The sequence below is a fragment of the Rhynchophorus ferrugineus genome, unplaced genomic scaffold, assembly GCF_030347505.1.
Source record: "Rhynchophorus ferrugineus isolate W39M unplaced genomic scaffold, kcgeb_rfMv2 rfM6, whole genome shotgun sequence".
In the NCBI taxonomy this organism is placed as follows: domain Eukaryota; kingdom Metazoa; phylum Arthropoda; class Insecta; order Coleoptera; family Curculionidae; genus Rhynchophorus; species Rhynchophorus ferrugineus.
The window spans coordinates 44,647,144-44,662,310 of NW_027472585.1; the positions used below are offsets into that span (position 1 = coordinate 44,647,144).

The 15,167-nt window shown below is 31.4% G+C and overlaps 1 protein-coding gene and 1 long non-coding RNA gene across 8 annotated transcripts in view; both read left to right on the forward strand.

The window, feature by feature from the left end:
- The window catches only part of shaker (Potassium voltage-gated channel protein Shaker), a 505,244-nt gene that overhangs the window by 211,140 nt on the left and 278,937 nt on the right, over positions 1-15,167 (forward strand). Inside the window, exon 1 of one of the 7 annotated variants that reach the window (XR_013006155.1) lies at positions 3,773-4,251. The exons of 5 other annotated variants lie outside the window; for them this stretch is intronic. Coding sequence is in view for 1 of the 2 variants with exons in the window: in XM_076407121.1 (XP_076263236.1) it covers positions 4,196-4,251 (56 nt within the window). In the remaining variant the exon portion in view is untranslated. Of the gene's footprint in view, positions 1-3,772; positions 4,252-15,167 lie in introns of those variants that run through there. One more of the 7 variants, XM_076407121.1, reaches the window with a different exon arrangement.
- On the forward strand, positions 180-724 carry LOC143198122 (uncharacterized). Its single transcript, XR_013006158.1, has 2 exons — positions 180-540; positions 596-724. It is a non-coding gene; the product is annotated as an uncharacterized LOC143198122 (long non-coding RNA).

Sequence of the window (15,167 nt, forward strand, 5' to 3'; positions counted from 1 at the left end):
TTTGGACTAATTGAATTTTGTATGAGAACATTTTCAAAAACCATTTTAAATTGCGTACAGAGAAGTGTAACTGGGAACCACGTCGCCGAAATGATGTTTCTGGAGACTCTGCAACACTACCGCGCTTAAGAGCCACTGTTTCAGCGTTACGAGACGTCCGTTCCCTTCCACAACGATGGCTGTCCGCTGTCGTACCGTAGTGTCGAAAAATTCGCATGTAAACGATATATTGTGGTTTTGTGAGGCACTGGACGATTAGAATATTTTTGACGCTATTTTCGTTGAGTGGCAATAACCAAATAGCGCGCAATCAAAATGGTAGCCGGACTTTTGCCCCACCTGTTTTTACCTAGTCTAAAAGCGACTACAATGTTTTCACCACAGCTCCAAGCTTTGTATTATGCAATGATTAACATGTCTTGGTATCTATGGAATCAAGAAAACAAAAATATGTATTTATTGTTACTCATTAAATTACAGAAAGGCAATCAGATTTTTGTAGCTTTCAATATGCCAGTTAACAGAAATTCTATGTTAATGGTAAGTATATAAATAATAATTATACATCATTGATATTAATTTTAATTTTTTTCAGTATATCCGGAATACTTACGTCTTTCTAACATTCCTATATCACACAAATCTTTTGAAAATATTTTGAAAATACAACTCTAGAAAACAGTTCCTCTTTCTGTTCACAAATTAAAGTTAATTTCTAATAATTCCTAAGTTTTTAAGTGTTATTGATTTTAGAAACACTCTCTGAGCTTGTAGTTTAGAAATATTTAAAATAAAACATATTGTAGGACATATAGTTTTCTTATTTGTCCGTTCCCTCTACATAATATAATGTTACAGAATTAAATACATCTTTTCACCATTACCAGCTGTTGTTATTCTATTTAAAATGAGCTAGAATGTTATTAGAGAATTTTGAACATGTAACCGAACGAGCCTGTAAAAGTTGTCCGTTTGTCAAACGTCTGCGAATTTTTTCAAAATATAATTACCGGTTATAAACCGACGAACGTTGTTTTAATATAATAATTTATTTAATAATTTATTTAATATTTTTTGCCCGTTGCAGCTGCACTGAATGTTGGTACGGATACGGTCACTAAAATATAATATAAAAACCGTGTTTATGCGAAACAGGTGACGAATCACAGAACAGAGATCAAATATACGAAATGTAAAAAACAGTAAGTAGTTTTTTCAATCGAAACATAAATTAATAAATTTCAGAGAAAATTGTTAGTCTGGAAAGGATCCATAAAAAGCTAAAACATATACAGCTATTTGAGAGATGTAGAACATGCCTTCATGCACTCTTGGGTAATATAGGATTTAAGTGGTGTAAAGATAATCCGCGAAGGGGTTTAAAGGAACTTCCAGAAATTTCTTTTTTAAAATTTTTTTTTTTTTTTAAATTCAATTTTTAAAAACATATAACAAAATCAAAGAAAAATTATTATATCAATTCATATATATATATATATATATGTATATATATATATATATATATATATATATATATATATATATATATATATATAAATGAGACATGAATATTTCAGAATGGTACAGTGGGTTGTTCGTGGTAAGATCATAATAAATACTGTAAAGTGACTGTAAGACAACAAAATAGATAGAATTGATAGAAAAAGGTTTTGTTAGTCATAACATTTATTAATAATTCCTGGTGCAGAATTAGTGTTTTCCTCTAAGTTCAAGGGTGACTACGATGGAGAAACGAACCGTAACTGGTCTTTGCAGTAGTTTGAAAATCAGTTTTTAAAAACCTTGGAGGAGCCATCATTTATTGTTATGTACATCGCACCGTATCTACTATATATATATATAGTACACAGGTGGAGAAAATCCCAACAAGTGCATCAACAAAAGCTGCAATTAAGGAATGGCTTAAAGTACATAAAATAAGTTTCGAGGAAACCATGTTAAAGAATAAACTATTTCATATATAAACTATAAATTAAATATTTAATTTTTATTTCAATTTAATTGTATTTTATGTAATTTACTTTTTTAGAAATAAGCCTGAGAAAAGATACATGGTAGATCAGATTCCTCTCTATCTATTTTTAGACTATTATAGACTATATTATTATAGACTTAGACCATATCTCTATTATTAACTCTAATTAATTAGTATTTCGGAAAGTGACAGTGATTGAATAAAACTTTATGTATGTTGGTTTATGATTCAGTGTTGACAAATACCAATTATTGTTCAGAATATACCTGAACATTTGTTTAAAATGTATGAGGAGAGAAATAATACTAAATGTTTTGCAGATATGGCAAATGCATTAAGGAGAATGCAATGTTTTTAATGTAGTTTTATCAAGAAAGATGTATACAGGTAGTAACAGAACAAACTAGTGAGAAATATAGTAATATTATAATGACTTTACGAGGAAACATTGCATCGAAGGAAACAAGAACTAAGCGTAAAACATAAATATTCTCTCTAATGAAAGTAAAATACATTATTCAGATATACAATTGTTAATTAGGTGGATTAGGGCTTTGGGGGATACCACTACGTAAGAAAAGCGCCTAGAACTCTACCTATACTAGTGTGGAAAAAAGTTCAATGTATATATAATAAAACAACTCTAACCTATAAATTATTTTGGATGTCTAATTAACTGTAGTTTTAAGTTCTTCGATAACATATGCATTAGATGTATTATAATGTTAAAATAAATTATATTATATAACATTTTTGTTTCATTATTTTAATTTGATTAGAATTTTGTTATATGTCAGAGCCAAAATCTTAGAGTAACAGAGATGTAACTCAATAGGGGCCTCTGGCGCAAAATTTTGCTTTGTCCAACATCCAGAGGGCGCCATAATTGGCCGTTCTGTCCGGAAACTCGGCGTCGAGCCAAGTTTTTGCTTCGACTCTATTTTTTCCCTTCAAAATCAATATTTTATCAACACGCAAAATTCCGTTTTATCCATTTTATTCACAATAACAAAGCTTCACTCAAAATGCTATAATTCACAAACTAATAATCCGACAGCTGTCAAATTTGTCCACGCTTCTTTTGAGGGTTAGGGCTAACTAAAATAAGGATTTAATTCTAGTAGCGCCATCTATGTATCAGGCCGGGGACTTTTTAATTGACCTGTTATGTGTAAATTACTAAATTTCTAATTATGATACATATAGTTTAATTAAAACATTTTTATAATACAGTTATTTTTGTCCAAAATAACCACTTGTAAGATACACTATTACTAAGTTAAATATGACTTCGTTTTTGAAAAGTAGGGTTTTTGGCAGGAAAATATAATTAATTGTATAGGTACCAGGTAAAATAATGCTAAGTCACACACATATACATCTTTAATCTAGCTAACTTGGGTTGTTTGACTTTATCAATATATTTTTGAAATAGAGCTGTAAATTTTTTCGAAAAAAAACGACATGTAATTTTTTATTTTTGCAATTGCGCTTTTGCGACTAAACATTATAATCAAATAGTAATTATAAGTCACAAAATAAAAAAATGCTGATCGTACACTGTCAGGCACACAAAAATAAGCGACGTAAACAAACTGTAATAAACAATCGGGTTAATAGAAATGAAACGAATCAAATATCCTACTGGGGACAATTCAAACAAAAACCAATCAGTTTAACAACAGTTTAATTAACACAAAACTGAAAGAATCGGCGTGTAGAGGCGCTGGTCGCAGTCCCGCTCCTAATTATTTGTAACAATGCAGATTTATTTATAAAATAATGTCGTGACACGGGCCTCAGTCCCGCCCGTGCGAGAGCAACAGTTCTAATTTTATTTTTGCGGCGGGACGCCGAAATTTTCGCCTTTTTGTCGCGAAGTGTCGCGTCGGTTTTTCTGGTCGTAACTGGAATTAGCCGTCGCTGGAATGTCTTAGTTTAACGTGTAACAATTCCTCGGCGACCCCTACAAATTATCCCGGTATAGTTTCCGGGGAAAAACTCGGTCTCGGTTAAAATAATGATATAATTCTCCGTCGGTTTGGATTCCGCCAATAAACTCCCGTTCTAACCTGGTGATGTTATGAGGTGATACGAGCTAGTGTGGGAGGTGGTACTCTTCTAGTTCCTAGACAGTTGTTTGGTGCTAGTTTTAAGGGTGTTTTGTGATGTGTTAAGTGCTGGATTAAACCGTATTTAATGGCCTATCTACACTCCACCACGAGCAAAGGTCTAAAGTCCTGTGCCCTGAGAAGGTAGGAAAGGTAATTATGTTTTTCTTTGATTAAAAACTTTTTCATATCATGCCACTTTCACTAACCCGGTTAGATGGAAATTTAGCACTTCGTTTAGGACATTCGATTTTATTTGGAAACAATGTTGTACTAATATTAATCGTACTTTTGTATAAGCCTGTAATTATAATAAATTATTCAGAATAATGTAGTACATTTTTCGTAGGTGGGTAAAGGAATCCTAAATATATAACGTTACTAGCCTAGCGGCGAATATAGTGAATGGTTAAATCATAAAATCACAATAATTCGTCAAACAATGTTATACAACGTTTCTTAAGAAAAATGTTGAGAATAAAGTGGAATTTGTTGACTGAAGATTTAAGCCAATTACAAGATTAAGCTGTGGTCTTATAGGGCATTCTGGTCTAAAAGCATGAATATGAGATATTATTCAAGTAAAATGAAAAGAAACTATCCACAAAAGAGTAAAAAGTGAACAAATTAGAAATCCAAAAGGTCAGGCTTAAAAAAAATGGGAAAAAATCCATTTTTAGGATTTTTCCAAATACTTAGACCATGATACCCATTTAAGTTCAGTGATATTATTCAGAAAGAAGACACACTACATATTCTAGAAGGAAAAAACATGACGAAAAGAAACAACTTTTATATCGAATGGTGGTTGACGATAACAATAGTGCTGTTTTATTTTTCTACTGCAAAAATTATTTTATATATTATTGTCAGCTTTTCTCATATTTGGCGACCTCGACGTAATCTATAAACCGATTCATTTTTCCCCTCATAGACCATGTAACATTGTCATAAATAATATTTCGAAACAAGCAACAGCTAACTAAAGAACCAAATAAACTATATGCATACAATTTTCTACAAAAGTCCAATAAAACAGCCAGTGTATGGCGTTATCAAAATGAATGACGTGAGCACGTTGCAATGTTGTCGCATCAAACTGAACACGGTTTAAAAGTTTGCCGGTGTATAACCACTAATTATTATCACTAACGCTTTAAATAATTTCGCAAACCTTTGATAGCAGGATCGCCCAATACCAATATAAATCGTTCCAACCTATCAGACAGCATCCGGTCTCTTTTTAACTAGCGTAAAAGAAAAGAAAAAAATTCGACTCGAGTTTAAAAAGAATTTTACATTTTTAGAAACTGCATTTGGCAATATACTCGACGTCATCTGTGACATGCACAGACTGTTTTATTGGAAAGACTGTACAGTGACTTCAAAATAGCTGTGAACCGACGTCATTATGACATAAATTTGTTTTATATCGGAACGTATTTTCCTTCTTATTTTATTCTAACTAAAAAGGAATTCAATACTATTTTTGTATTAAAAATGACACCGAATTAGCTTATACAGTTCACCAGGTTGTCAAATGTGTATAAAATTATTCAGAACATTAATTATAATAATTAGAGGTTATAAACCAGCAAACGTTGTTTTGGTACTTTGCTTGACTTGATACATTTCAAATCGTTGCTTTAATATTTGTGATTAATAAATAGTCATAGTCAGAAATAGATTGTGTATCAAACAGAAACTAAACTAAAAATTAAAGTTGACGCGGCAACATTGCAACGTTATGACTTCATAAATTTTGATGATGTGACGTTGATGACTGTATAAGTAAATCAGGAAGGACGAAATTAATTTATTTTTGCCGAAATAAAAAACAAAAGAAAAACCAATGCAAATAATATCGTAGACTAAGATGACTTACATTGTAGGTTAACGAAATATAACAAATAAAGTAGCAAAACTAAAACTAATATGTTTTTTTCGAAAGTGTACCATTTTATTAATTTCCCCAAGCAAACCTTTATTTTTCTCCACTCGAACTGATATGTTTCGAAATACTTTTCAGAAATTTCTGTAGCTATATATAAATAGCGACTAGACACAGTGAAAATAAAAATTTAGTCGATAGATATAAACAAGGATTTATTTTTGTACTGTAACTACGGTTTCGAGGTATCTATAATATTGCATCTAGATAAGGAAAATAAAATATTTTATCAACAAGATTTTCCTTAAGGAATTATTTATTCAGTCCAATATTTGTTTATTTTTTATCAACTTCTTCATAGGAGAATGTCTCTTTATTTTCAATATAATCTTCAATTTCTCCATTAAAACTCTTTCCCTGGATCTTTCTGTGATATGTGCAAATAATCAGTCATCTCTGGGTACCAAATTTGAGCTATACGGGGGGTACCAAATCAATTCGTTTAATTTAAACATATTTTTCTTGGGATGTTGAAAATAGCTAAAGTTGTTCCGTTAAAATATCCGTAAATGTTAAACTAAACGCCATATTATCGAGAAAATTTGACAGATAGGACGTTTGAAGTTTAGAACTGCCTTAATCACACCTAATTTATGTGATTTAGAAAATGAGGAATAAAAAATATATGATTTTTAAACTATTTAAAACATTAATATATTCTATGTACTATACAATTTTAAATATTTTATACCGTTCAAACTACTATGAAAAAATATATCTAAAGCTAGAGTATATTCAATAAACAGTAGTTGGGATAAAATCAACGCCAAGTTATAACACCTTAATATAACTTCAAAAAAAAGGAATGCTTAACAATTTTTTGGGGCAAATATTTATTGTTGAAGACTTTAGTTGGTAGACTATTATTTACACCACTAAAAGCAAGGAACTGTAACTACCATCTACCGACAAAGTTCTTGTTTTACTAAATGTGTTTGAACCAAGAACAGTGTCTCTTAATTTTATATTGGCTGTCGAAGCATTGAAAGTCGGCGGATGAATTGCAAACCTTATTACAATGATCTTTTAATTATTTGAAATACTGATTCTACTATAATATATTTTTTAACAATTTAGACGGTACAGGAAAGAAAAAGGTAATAGATTTTGCGATAGTTATTATGAGACAAAAGTTATTTTAATGAAATATGTTCTGTGTCCGTACTCAATAGTCTGTTGTCGCAGCAGACCATTCAGTTTTGGCAAAATGTCTGCCGTCGCATAGTTGGCGTCATTTTACTCCCTGGCAGACCGACTGATTTAAAAGTTCCAAGGTCGTCACCTCCTTGACTGGAATCGCAACAGCATCTCTACAGCAAACAATTGTGAAGCATTCCGTGACGTGGTTTAAAAATACATTATCGGAATTTTTTATATAACGTCTCCGCGACAGTAACATTAGCCGCTTGGGCGCGATGATTCAGTCGATATCTGACCAAATACACAAATTAATATATTACATTATTAACGGTCTGATCTACTGCAGCAATGACATTTTAAGATAAACTTAAACTGGGTAATATCTTAATTATTGTTATCATATTAGGTGGAAAACTATTAAAAATTCGTATAGTCTATTCAAAGTTTTTTCAGTAATGCATCATGGATATTTGGGATGTCGAAATATTGCAATGTTGCCGAATTAACTCTGAGTTTTAGTTCAGTTTGGCTTTGACATACAAAAAAAATCTAATCTAAATAAAATAGTTGAACAAAAATGTTATCAAATATAATTTATTTTAACATTATAGTACATCTAAAAACTATGGTTAATTATAAAGCCACAACAGTTTATAGGTTAGGTTATAACCTCATCATTATAGCTTTCAAGAATTTTGCATACGTCCGACAACTGGACGACTTTGACAGGCTCATTTGTTTACGCGTTCGAACTAATCAGACAACATTGTGTCTATTTTTAAATAGAATAAAATGATAAAGAAAATATTGTCTGATTCTGAAACAAATTTGCAAATTTCGGCAGCCAATACTGACACATATACAAATAAAATTTGAATAGAGTATATATCATCTCAACCGTCTCGAAAAAGTATGAAGAAAAAGTTTGGATGCCGCGTCACTAAAACAGTTGTATTTCCGAAAACAATATAAATTTTGAAAAATCCCTTTAAAGGATTATCTTAATTCTCCAGACAAGTTTTTCAGATTTCTGGACTAAAATATCCCCTAAATAATGTTAACGAAAACGGTTATATCCGTAACGAAGATAATTATTAAATGTAAATTTAACGGTGGCTGTTTGATATTTTGTTTCAGGTCATTAAAAATTCCCGTGACAGCCAGAACTTTTTTTTAATAAAGTCCAAAATCCGAGTATGATTTTAAATACGGCTCGGTAAAATAAGATTTTGTGTAATTTAATTCAATAAAATTTTAATTTTATTTATTTATTGGTATACAAATTCATAATTTAATCAATACACTGCTGTTGTTACTCTAGGACTTTGGATACTCTTTACTAGATATTGCCACAATTGGCGATCGGCAACGACCATGTCGGTCGCTTTCCATAATTTCGATGCATGCCTTTATGCAAACAAAAACAATTAACAGATTCCTTTTCTTAACCAGGCTACAAGGACGCAGATTTCTTTTCTTTCTGTTTGATATTTCGTATGTCATATTAGGTTATATTTATCTTTGTGGATAATTTTACGGATATTTATCATTACCATGTTATTTTTTAAAAGATTTTAAGGTAAACATTATTTCTTTATATACGAAACGTGTTTTCCAGGATGTGAAGGTGAAATAAAATGAATTATTTTTCAAAGGACTCTGTTCGAGCGCTGAAATGGGTTTTCAAAGTAAACAATAATAAACCTAAGCGGATCTCGCATGATATTCTGCCTCAAACTTTCAGATGGAAAGGTTTGTTATTTGCACCCAAATGTGGAAGAACACTGCTACACTACTACGAGATGCAATTCGTAATTGTAATTTAAATAGTAAGTCTTAATAAGTAAAAATTATATCGATAATGGAATTAAAATACAAAATATGTGTATATTCACAGATCCTTTACGATATCCTATCAAAAAGAAAGATATGCCTATATATATGTTCAACATTGGAATCAGCAGTTTTTTAACCCACATTAGAATCTTCAAGAAGAGTTAACAGACAAATACATTTTTTGAAATTATGAAAATCGTAACACAATTTCTCGGCATATTTGTTTGAAACAGACGAATCTGAAGAAACAAACTAAGAAACTAAGTGTATATGGTTATGTTTTAAACAAGAATAGTTACATTTTACTTAAAATTACTTTTTATCATTCTGCTATTGTTATTGTGTTATGTATAAATGTTATGTAACGGTAAGAATCAATTATATTGGTGTGTGAAGCTATCTGTAAACTTTTTTTATTTTTTTGCATATATTACACATATATTATGCCAGTAAATGGTGCTATTTTTTTAAAAGGATTAATTGTGTACAACATCCTGAGCAAGGCAATGTAATAAGAAAAGATAATGATCAGATGTTGCTTGTTCTCGTGAATATCGAAGGGTAAAAATGTGAAATTTAGCATGGTTATGTATAATATGGATAGTGTCCAATCATTTATGGCTAAGAAATATTTAAAAAAGAAAAAAAGTGTAGAAATAAAAATTCCAATATGCAAACCTTGTATTTTTTAATAGAGTTTGGAAATATTTTCAATTTCTTGTACTTTTTAAAATCTTTCTCGCTTGGTGCGCCCTCCAGTGGTGCATTCTAATCTTCTAATTCTTCATTTTAATCCGAATAAAAGTTTTTGAATACAGTTCGAATAGACAGGAATTCTAAATTCTATCAATGCCGGAAGCAGTTGCAGTGCCCCTAATAAAGTCAGTTGTTGTCTCCGAAATACGTGATGGATCGGTGATTCATAGTGGGACAGATATTTTAAAATAATTCCAGTTTATCGAACTCGATTGATATATTTTATATTTCACGGTTTTACATTATTAGCTTAGGACACGTGAACGAAACGTAAATCAGTGATTTCGAATCGTAGTCACGTAGGCTGTGTTTTCAAAAACACACATTTTATCCCGTAGCGCGAGTTCCTAATTCATTTTTGATATTTTGATGCTAAATATTTTCGTTTCGTACTCGTATGGATACACGACGACGTAGAGTTCCTATTTGGACAGGACCTTTTAGTTTTATTTTGAATCTGCGTTAGGCCCGTGATAAATAAATTGCCAGCGTTGTAATAAATATGTCTGTTATGTCAATATAAATTTGAAAATATTTTCTGAAACAACAAACAGCTCTTAACATAAAATATTAATATGCCGAAATGTGTTGTATGTTTCCACCTCACTGGTTCTAATATATTACCTTTTTAACTCTAGTAGTAATAAATAAACAGTATAAAATTAATAAAACAATATATTTTTTTGTTTTTAGTCACTATCAATCTAGTAATTTTATAGTTCTTCGAATTTTTTTCTATTCTTATGTATAATTTTAAGAATTTTTGTTGTTACGAGGACCTTTTTATAGCTTTTAAGATATATTCTACTCAAAATTTTTTTGTACATACGTCATCAAGGCGTTTAATGTATCACATTCAGCAATTTATAAATTCGTTTTAGTATCAGACAATATTTTCCTTCTCATTATTATTCAAAATAATGTCTGATTAGTTCGAACACGTAAACGGAGAGCCTATCAAAATCATCCGGTTGTCAGACGTATGCAAAATTCTTGAAAGTGATAGTGATAAGAGATTATAGTTCTAACCTATAAACTATTGCATCTGTATAATTAAATGTAGTTTTTAGATGCACTATAATGTTAAAATAAATTTTGTTTGATAACATTTTTGTTCAATTATTTTATTTAGATTAGAATTGATAGATATACAAAATAACTTTGAATAGGTAATATATAATTTAAATTTTGAAAAATGTTTTCACTGACGTATTCTTTAAGGGTTGAACTTTGAAAATATAAAATATAAATGTTTCTTTTACAATTTTCAAGATTAGAATCCCGCCTTTTGAAGCAAATTGGGATTTTTTCGATTTACGCCTGGTAGGTATCTATTATAACCGACAAACGCACGGATCTTGAAGAAATGTCGACTGTAACTAAGAATAATTTCGACTTGGGCGAAATGTCCGCTCTAATTAAACCCAGTCAATTAAGTTTAGTTTGTTGGGAGAGAAGCTAGACTAACAAGATTTGTGTTTTCACTCTTTGTGCTTAAAGGCGCGATTGATGCTACTGTAATTATATAAGAAAAGACTATAAGAGAGAGAATCATGCCCGTCAGTCTCGAGTTGATTTCGAAATTGTATCTTTTCTTGGGACGGATAATTTAATATAGAAATAAGTTCAGAGAAATGTGAGATATTATTAAAATTAGATAATTTTTATATATAAAGTATTGTGTTAAGACTTCTATAGTAAAATAGTCAATGTACGTCATCAAAATGTATGACATGAGAAGGTTGCGATGTTGCCGCTTTTATTTAGGATTTCTGTTTATAACTTTTGTCGGTTATAACCTCCAATTATTATGACTAATGTTTAGAAGAATTTTCTGGACATTTGACAACAGTGTCGAATTTTATAGACTGATTCAATTACATATTCCCACCTATCAGACTAGTGTAAAATGAGAAGGAACAAATGCCCAAACATTAGAAAAATAACAATATGATTTTGTGTCATATACACAAAATTAAATTACGAACAAAACAAATCTAATTTGTTGTTCGTACCGACTTCAAACAGGTCAGTTGGTAGTAGTTAAAATAATATTGTAAATAGATAAATATAATCTATTCAAAACAGCAATGAACCCACCTGATCTGAATTGAATTTAAAATGTCGCAATGTTGCCGCATCAACTCTAAATTTTAATAAATTCATAATCATTACTCAAGTAAATAATTATGCTGTTTATTTCCAATCTGTCAAAAACTTGCTCACGATTCCACCATTTGTCAATTTCTTCTTTGATGTGTCTGATCAAGTTGCGTATTTTATGTATTATAAGCCATTCCTTCATTGCAGCCTTTGTTGATGCACTTATTGGCATCTTCTCCACCAGTGTACTATAATATTGTGCATTGTCCATAACAACAACGGATGGTTCCTCCAAGTTCTTTAAAAGCCGATTTTCAAACCACTGCAGAAACAAGTTATACTTTATTTCTCCATGGTAATCACCCTTGGACTGAGAGGAAGACACTAATTCTGCACCAGGAATAAAATTTCCTGTTTCCAGCATGAAGAACGAACAATATGTCTGCAATGATAAATGTTATGACTAACAAAACCTAATCGATAGTTATTCCAACTGTAACCTTTTTCCATCAACTTTTCTTTTCTTTGTACCATATTTATTACCATCTTGCTATGAACGACCGAAATATTCATGTCTCAATTAAATATATAAATTCATATAATAATTCCTCCTTGATTGCGTTTTATGTTTTTAAAAATTGCATTCTTTTAAAGCAATGTCTGGAAGTTCCATTAAACCACTTCTTGGGTTATTTTTACACCACTTAAATCCTATAATACCCAACAGTGTATGAACTACTTAATTGTAATATTTAAAAGAATTTTGCGAACGTTTGACAAACGGACGACTTTTGCAGCCTCATTCGGATACACGTTCGAACTTGTCAAACATCATTCTATCTCTTTTTAAATAGAATGAAATGAGAAGGAAAATATTGTCTGACTGTAAAACGAATTTACATCTTTCGACAGGCACATACTGATGACGTAAGTTCATTGCTGTTTTGAATAGATAAATAGGTTTAGGTAGGTATTAAGCTAAATTGCATGTATCTAGTAGTATTTTTATTTATTTATTACAACGATTATTAGTATGTACATATTTTATTTTAAAATGTTTTTTTTGTGTGTTAAAAATGGTTTGATTATTTTTAAATTTTTAGTGAGATGCTTATTTATTTTTTTATGTTGATTCATTTTTTAAAATACTTTATACCAAACACGTATTCTGAATGGGACACGACCAACCGAACAATTTGAGGAATTGAAACAATCAACCAAAATTAATTATGTCGACAAGCTGAAATTAATGTTGCGGCGACATATTAAATTGTTTCTGACGATTGTGTTTTAAGACAATCCTGTCCTATTTACCGCCCGCGACTGAAAACGGGATTAAATGATTCCCAGGCACCATTAACGGATATTAAATATCTATGTTAATTTTGAAATTCCACATCGTTTTCTCACCGCTCACCCACCCTTACGTAACGTTCTGCCGTAACGATTTTCAACCAAATTCCCTCTCTAATTTAGATGTTAAAGCAACAGAAATTATATGAGAAGCGTATTATATAGTTGATTATGAACAAACATTCAACTATTTACCAGGTAAATTGTTTCACGAACATTATTGAAAAAGTACACGAAGATAAAAACGTTCAGTGCGTCAGCTATATTTTGCTGACTGAGCTTCTTACTCTATAAAATGTCACAGAAGGAATGCACTGAACTTTTAAACCCCTTAAATCCCCTTAAAAGAAAAGATAAGTAAGTTAACAATAATACAATAACTGTAACTCCTAGGTTATTTTCAAGAAAAAGGGACTAATTATGTTTCCAGCATGAATACCACACCGTAGAGTTAGCTGAAAAATCTTCAATTTCACAAGACAGCCTTAGGATTGCATTATTGTACTTAACTCGTTGATCAGGATCTCTTCGTAGTAGCAATTTTAGGACTAATTGAATTTTGAACGGGAGTATTTTCAAATCAGTTTCCAAAATTCCCCTTAAACTACGTACAGAAATGTGTAACTGGGAATCACGTTGATGTTTCTGGAGACTTTGCAATACTATGGTGCACCAGAGTCTGTTTTCACATTTACAACTACATCTTCGGTTCGTTCTATTGTCGTACCATACTGTCAAAAATTTTGTGAGGCACCGGACGATTAGGATATTTTTGACGCAATTTTCGCGGAGTTGCAATAATGGAAGTTGGCTTGATGCTGAGTGCCGAGTTTCCGGACACTGCCTCAAGAAAATCAACCATCAGGGATTGGTATGCTAAATTTAGACGTAGTGAAATTAGCACCTAAGACGGTGAACGCAGTGGACGCTCAAAATAGTTTGTTAACTAAGGAAAACATTTAGAAAATCCACAAAATGATTTTGAATGACCGTAAATTGAAACTAAATGAAATAGCAGATACTCTAAAGATATCAACCGAACGTGTAAATCATATCATTCACGGATATTTGGGTATGAGAAAGCTCTGTGCAGAGTGGATGCCGCGCGAGCTCACTTTAGACCAAAAACAATAACGAGTTGATGATTCGGAGTAGTGTTTGAAGATGATCAAGCGTAATATACCCGAGTTTTTGCATAGATATGTGAGAATGGACGAAACATGGCTCCATCATTTTACTCCGACGTCGAATCGACAGTCATCCGAGTGGATTGCACACGATGGACCCGCTCCAAAGCGTGGGAAAACGCAACAGTCGGCTGACAAGGTTATGGCGTCTGTATTTTGGGACGCGCATGGAATCATTTTCATTGACTACCTTGAAAAAGGAAGAACCATCAACAGCAACTCGTTATCGCCGAAAAACGCCCACATTTGAAGAAAAGGAAAGTAGTGCATCACCAAGACAATGCATCGTGTCAAAAATCTTCCTCATCCACCGTATTCTCCAGATCTGGCCCCTAGCGACTATTCTCAGATCTCAAAAGAAAGCTCGATGGGAAGAAATTTTGAAGCAAAGGACAAATCGTATTACAAAAATGGTACAAAAAAGTTGGACGGTCGCTATAAGCAGTGTATCACCCTTGAAGGGAATTATGTTGAATGACTTGTTAATTTTAAATTTCAGACAAAAATTATTGTATTGTGTATGCACCGAGACACTACAGGAAGAGATCAATTTCCGGCAGCGTCAAATATTCTTTTTGCTATTCTAAACGTTAAACTAAAACATATAACTTTTTGGTTTATTATGATTGAAATATATAGCTCATTAAAATTGAAATTTATAACCTTTGTGAGATTGTTATGGTTACCTTTATGTGGCTAATCTATCAATTAATCAACTAAAATAGATTTTACAA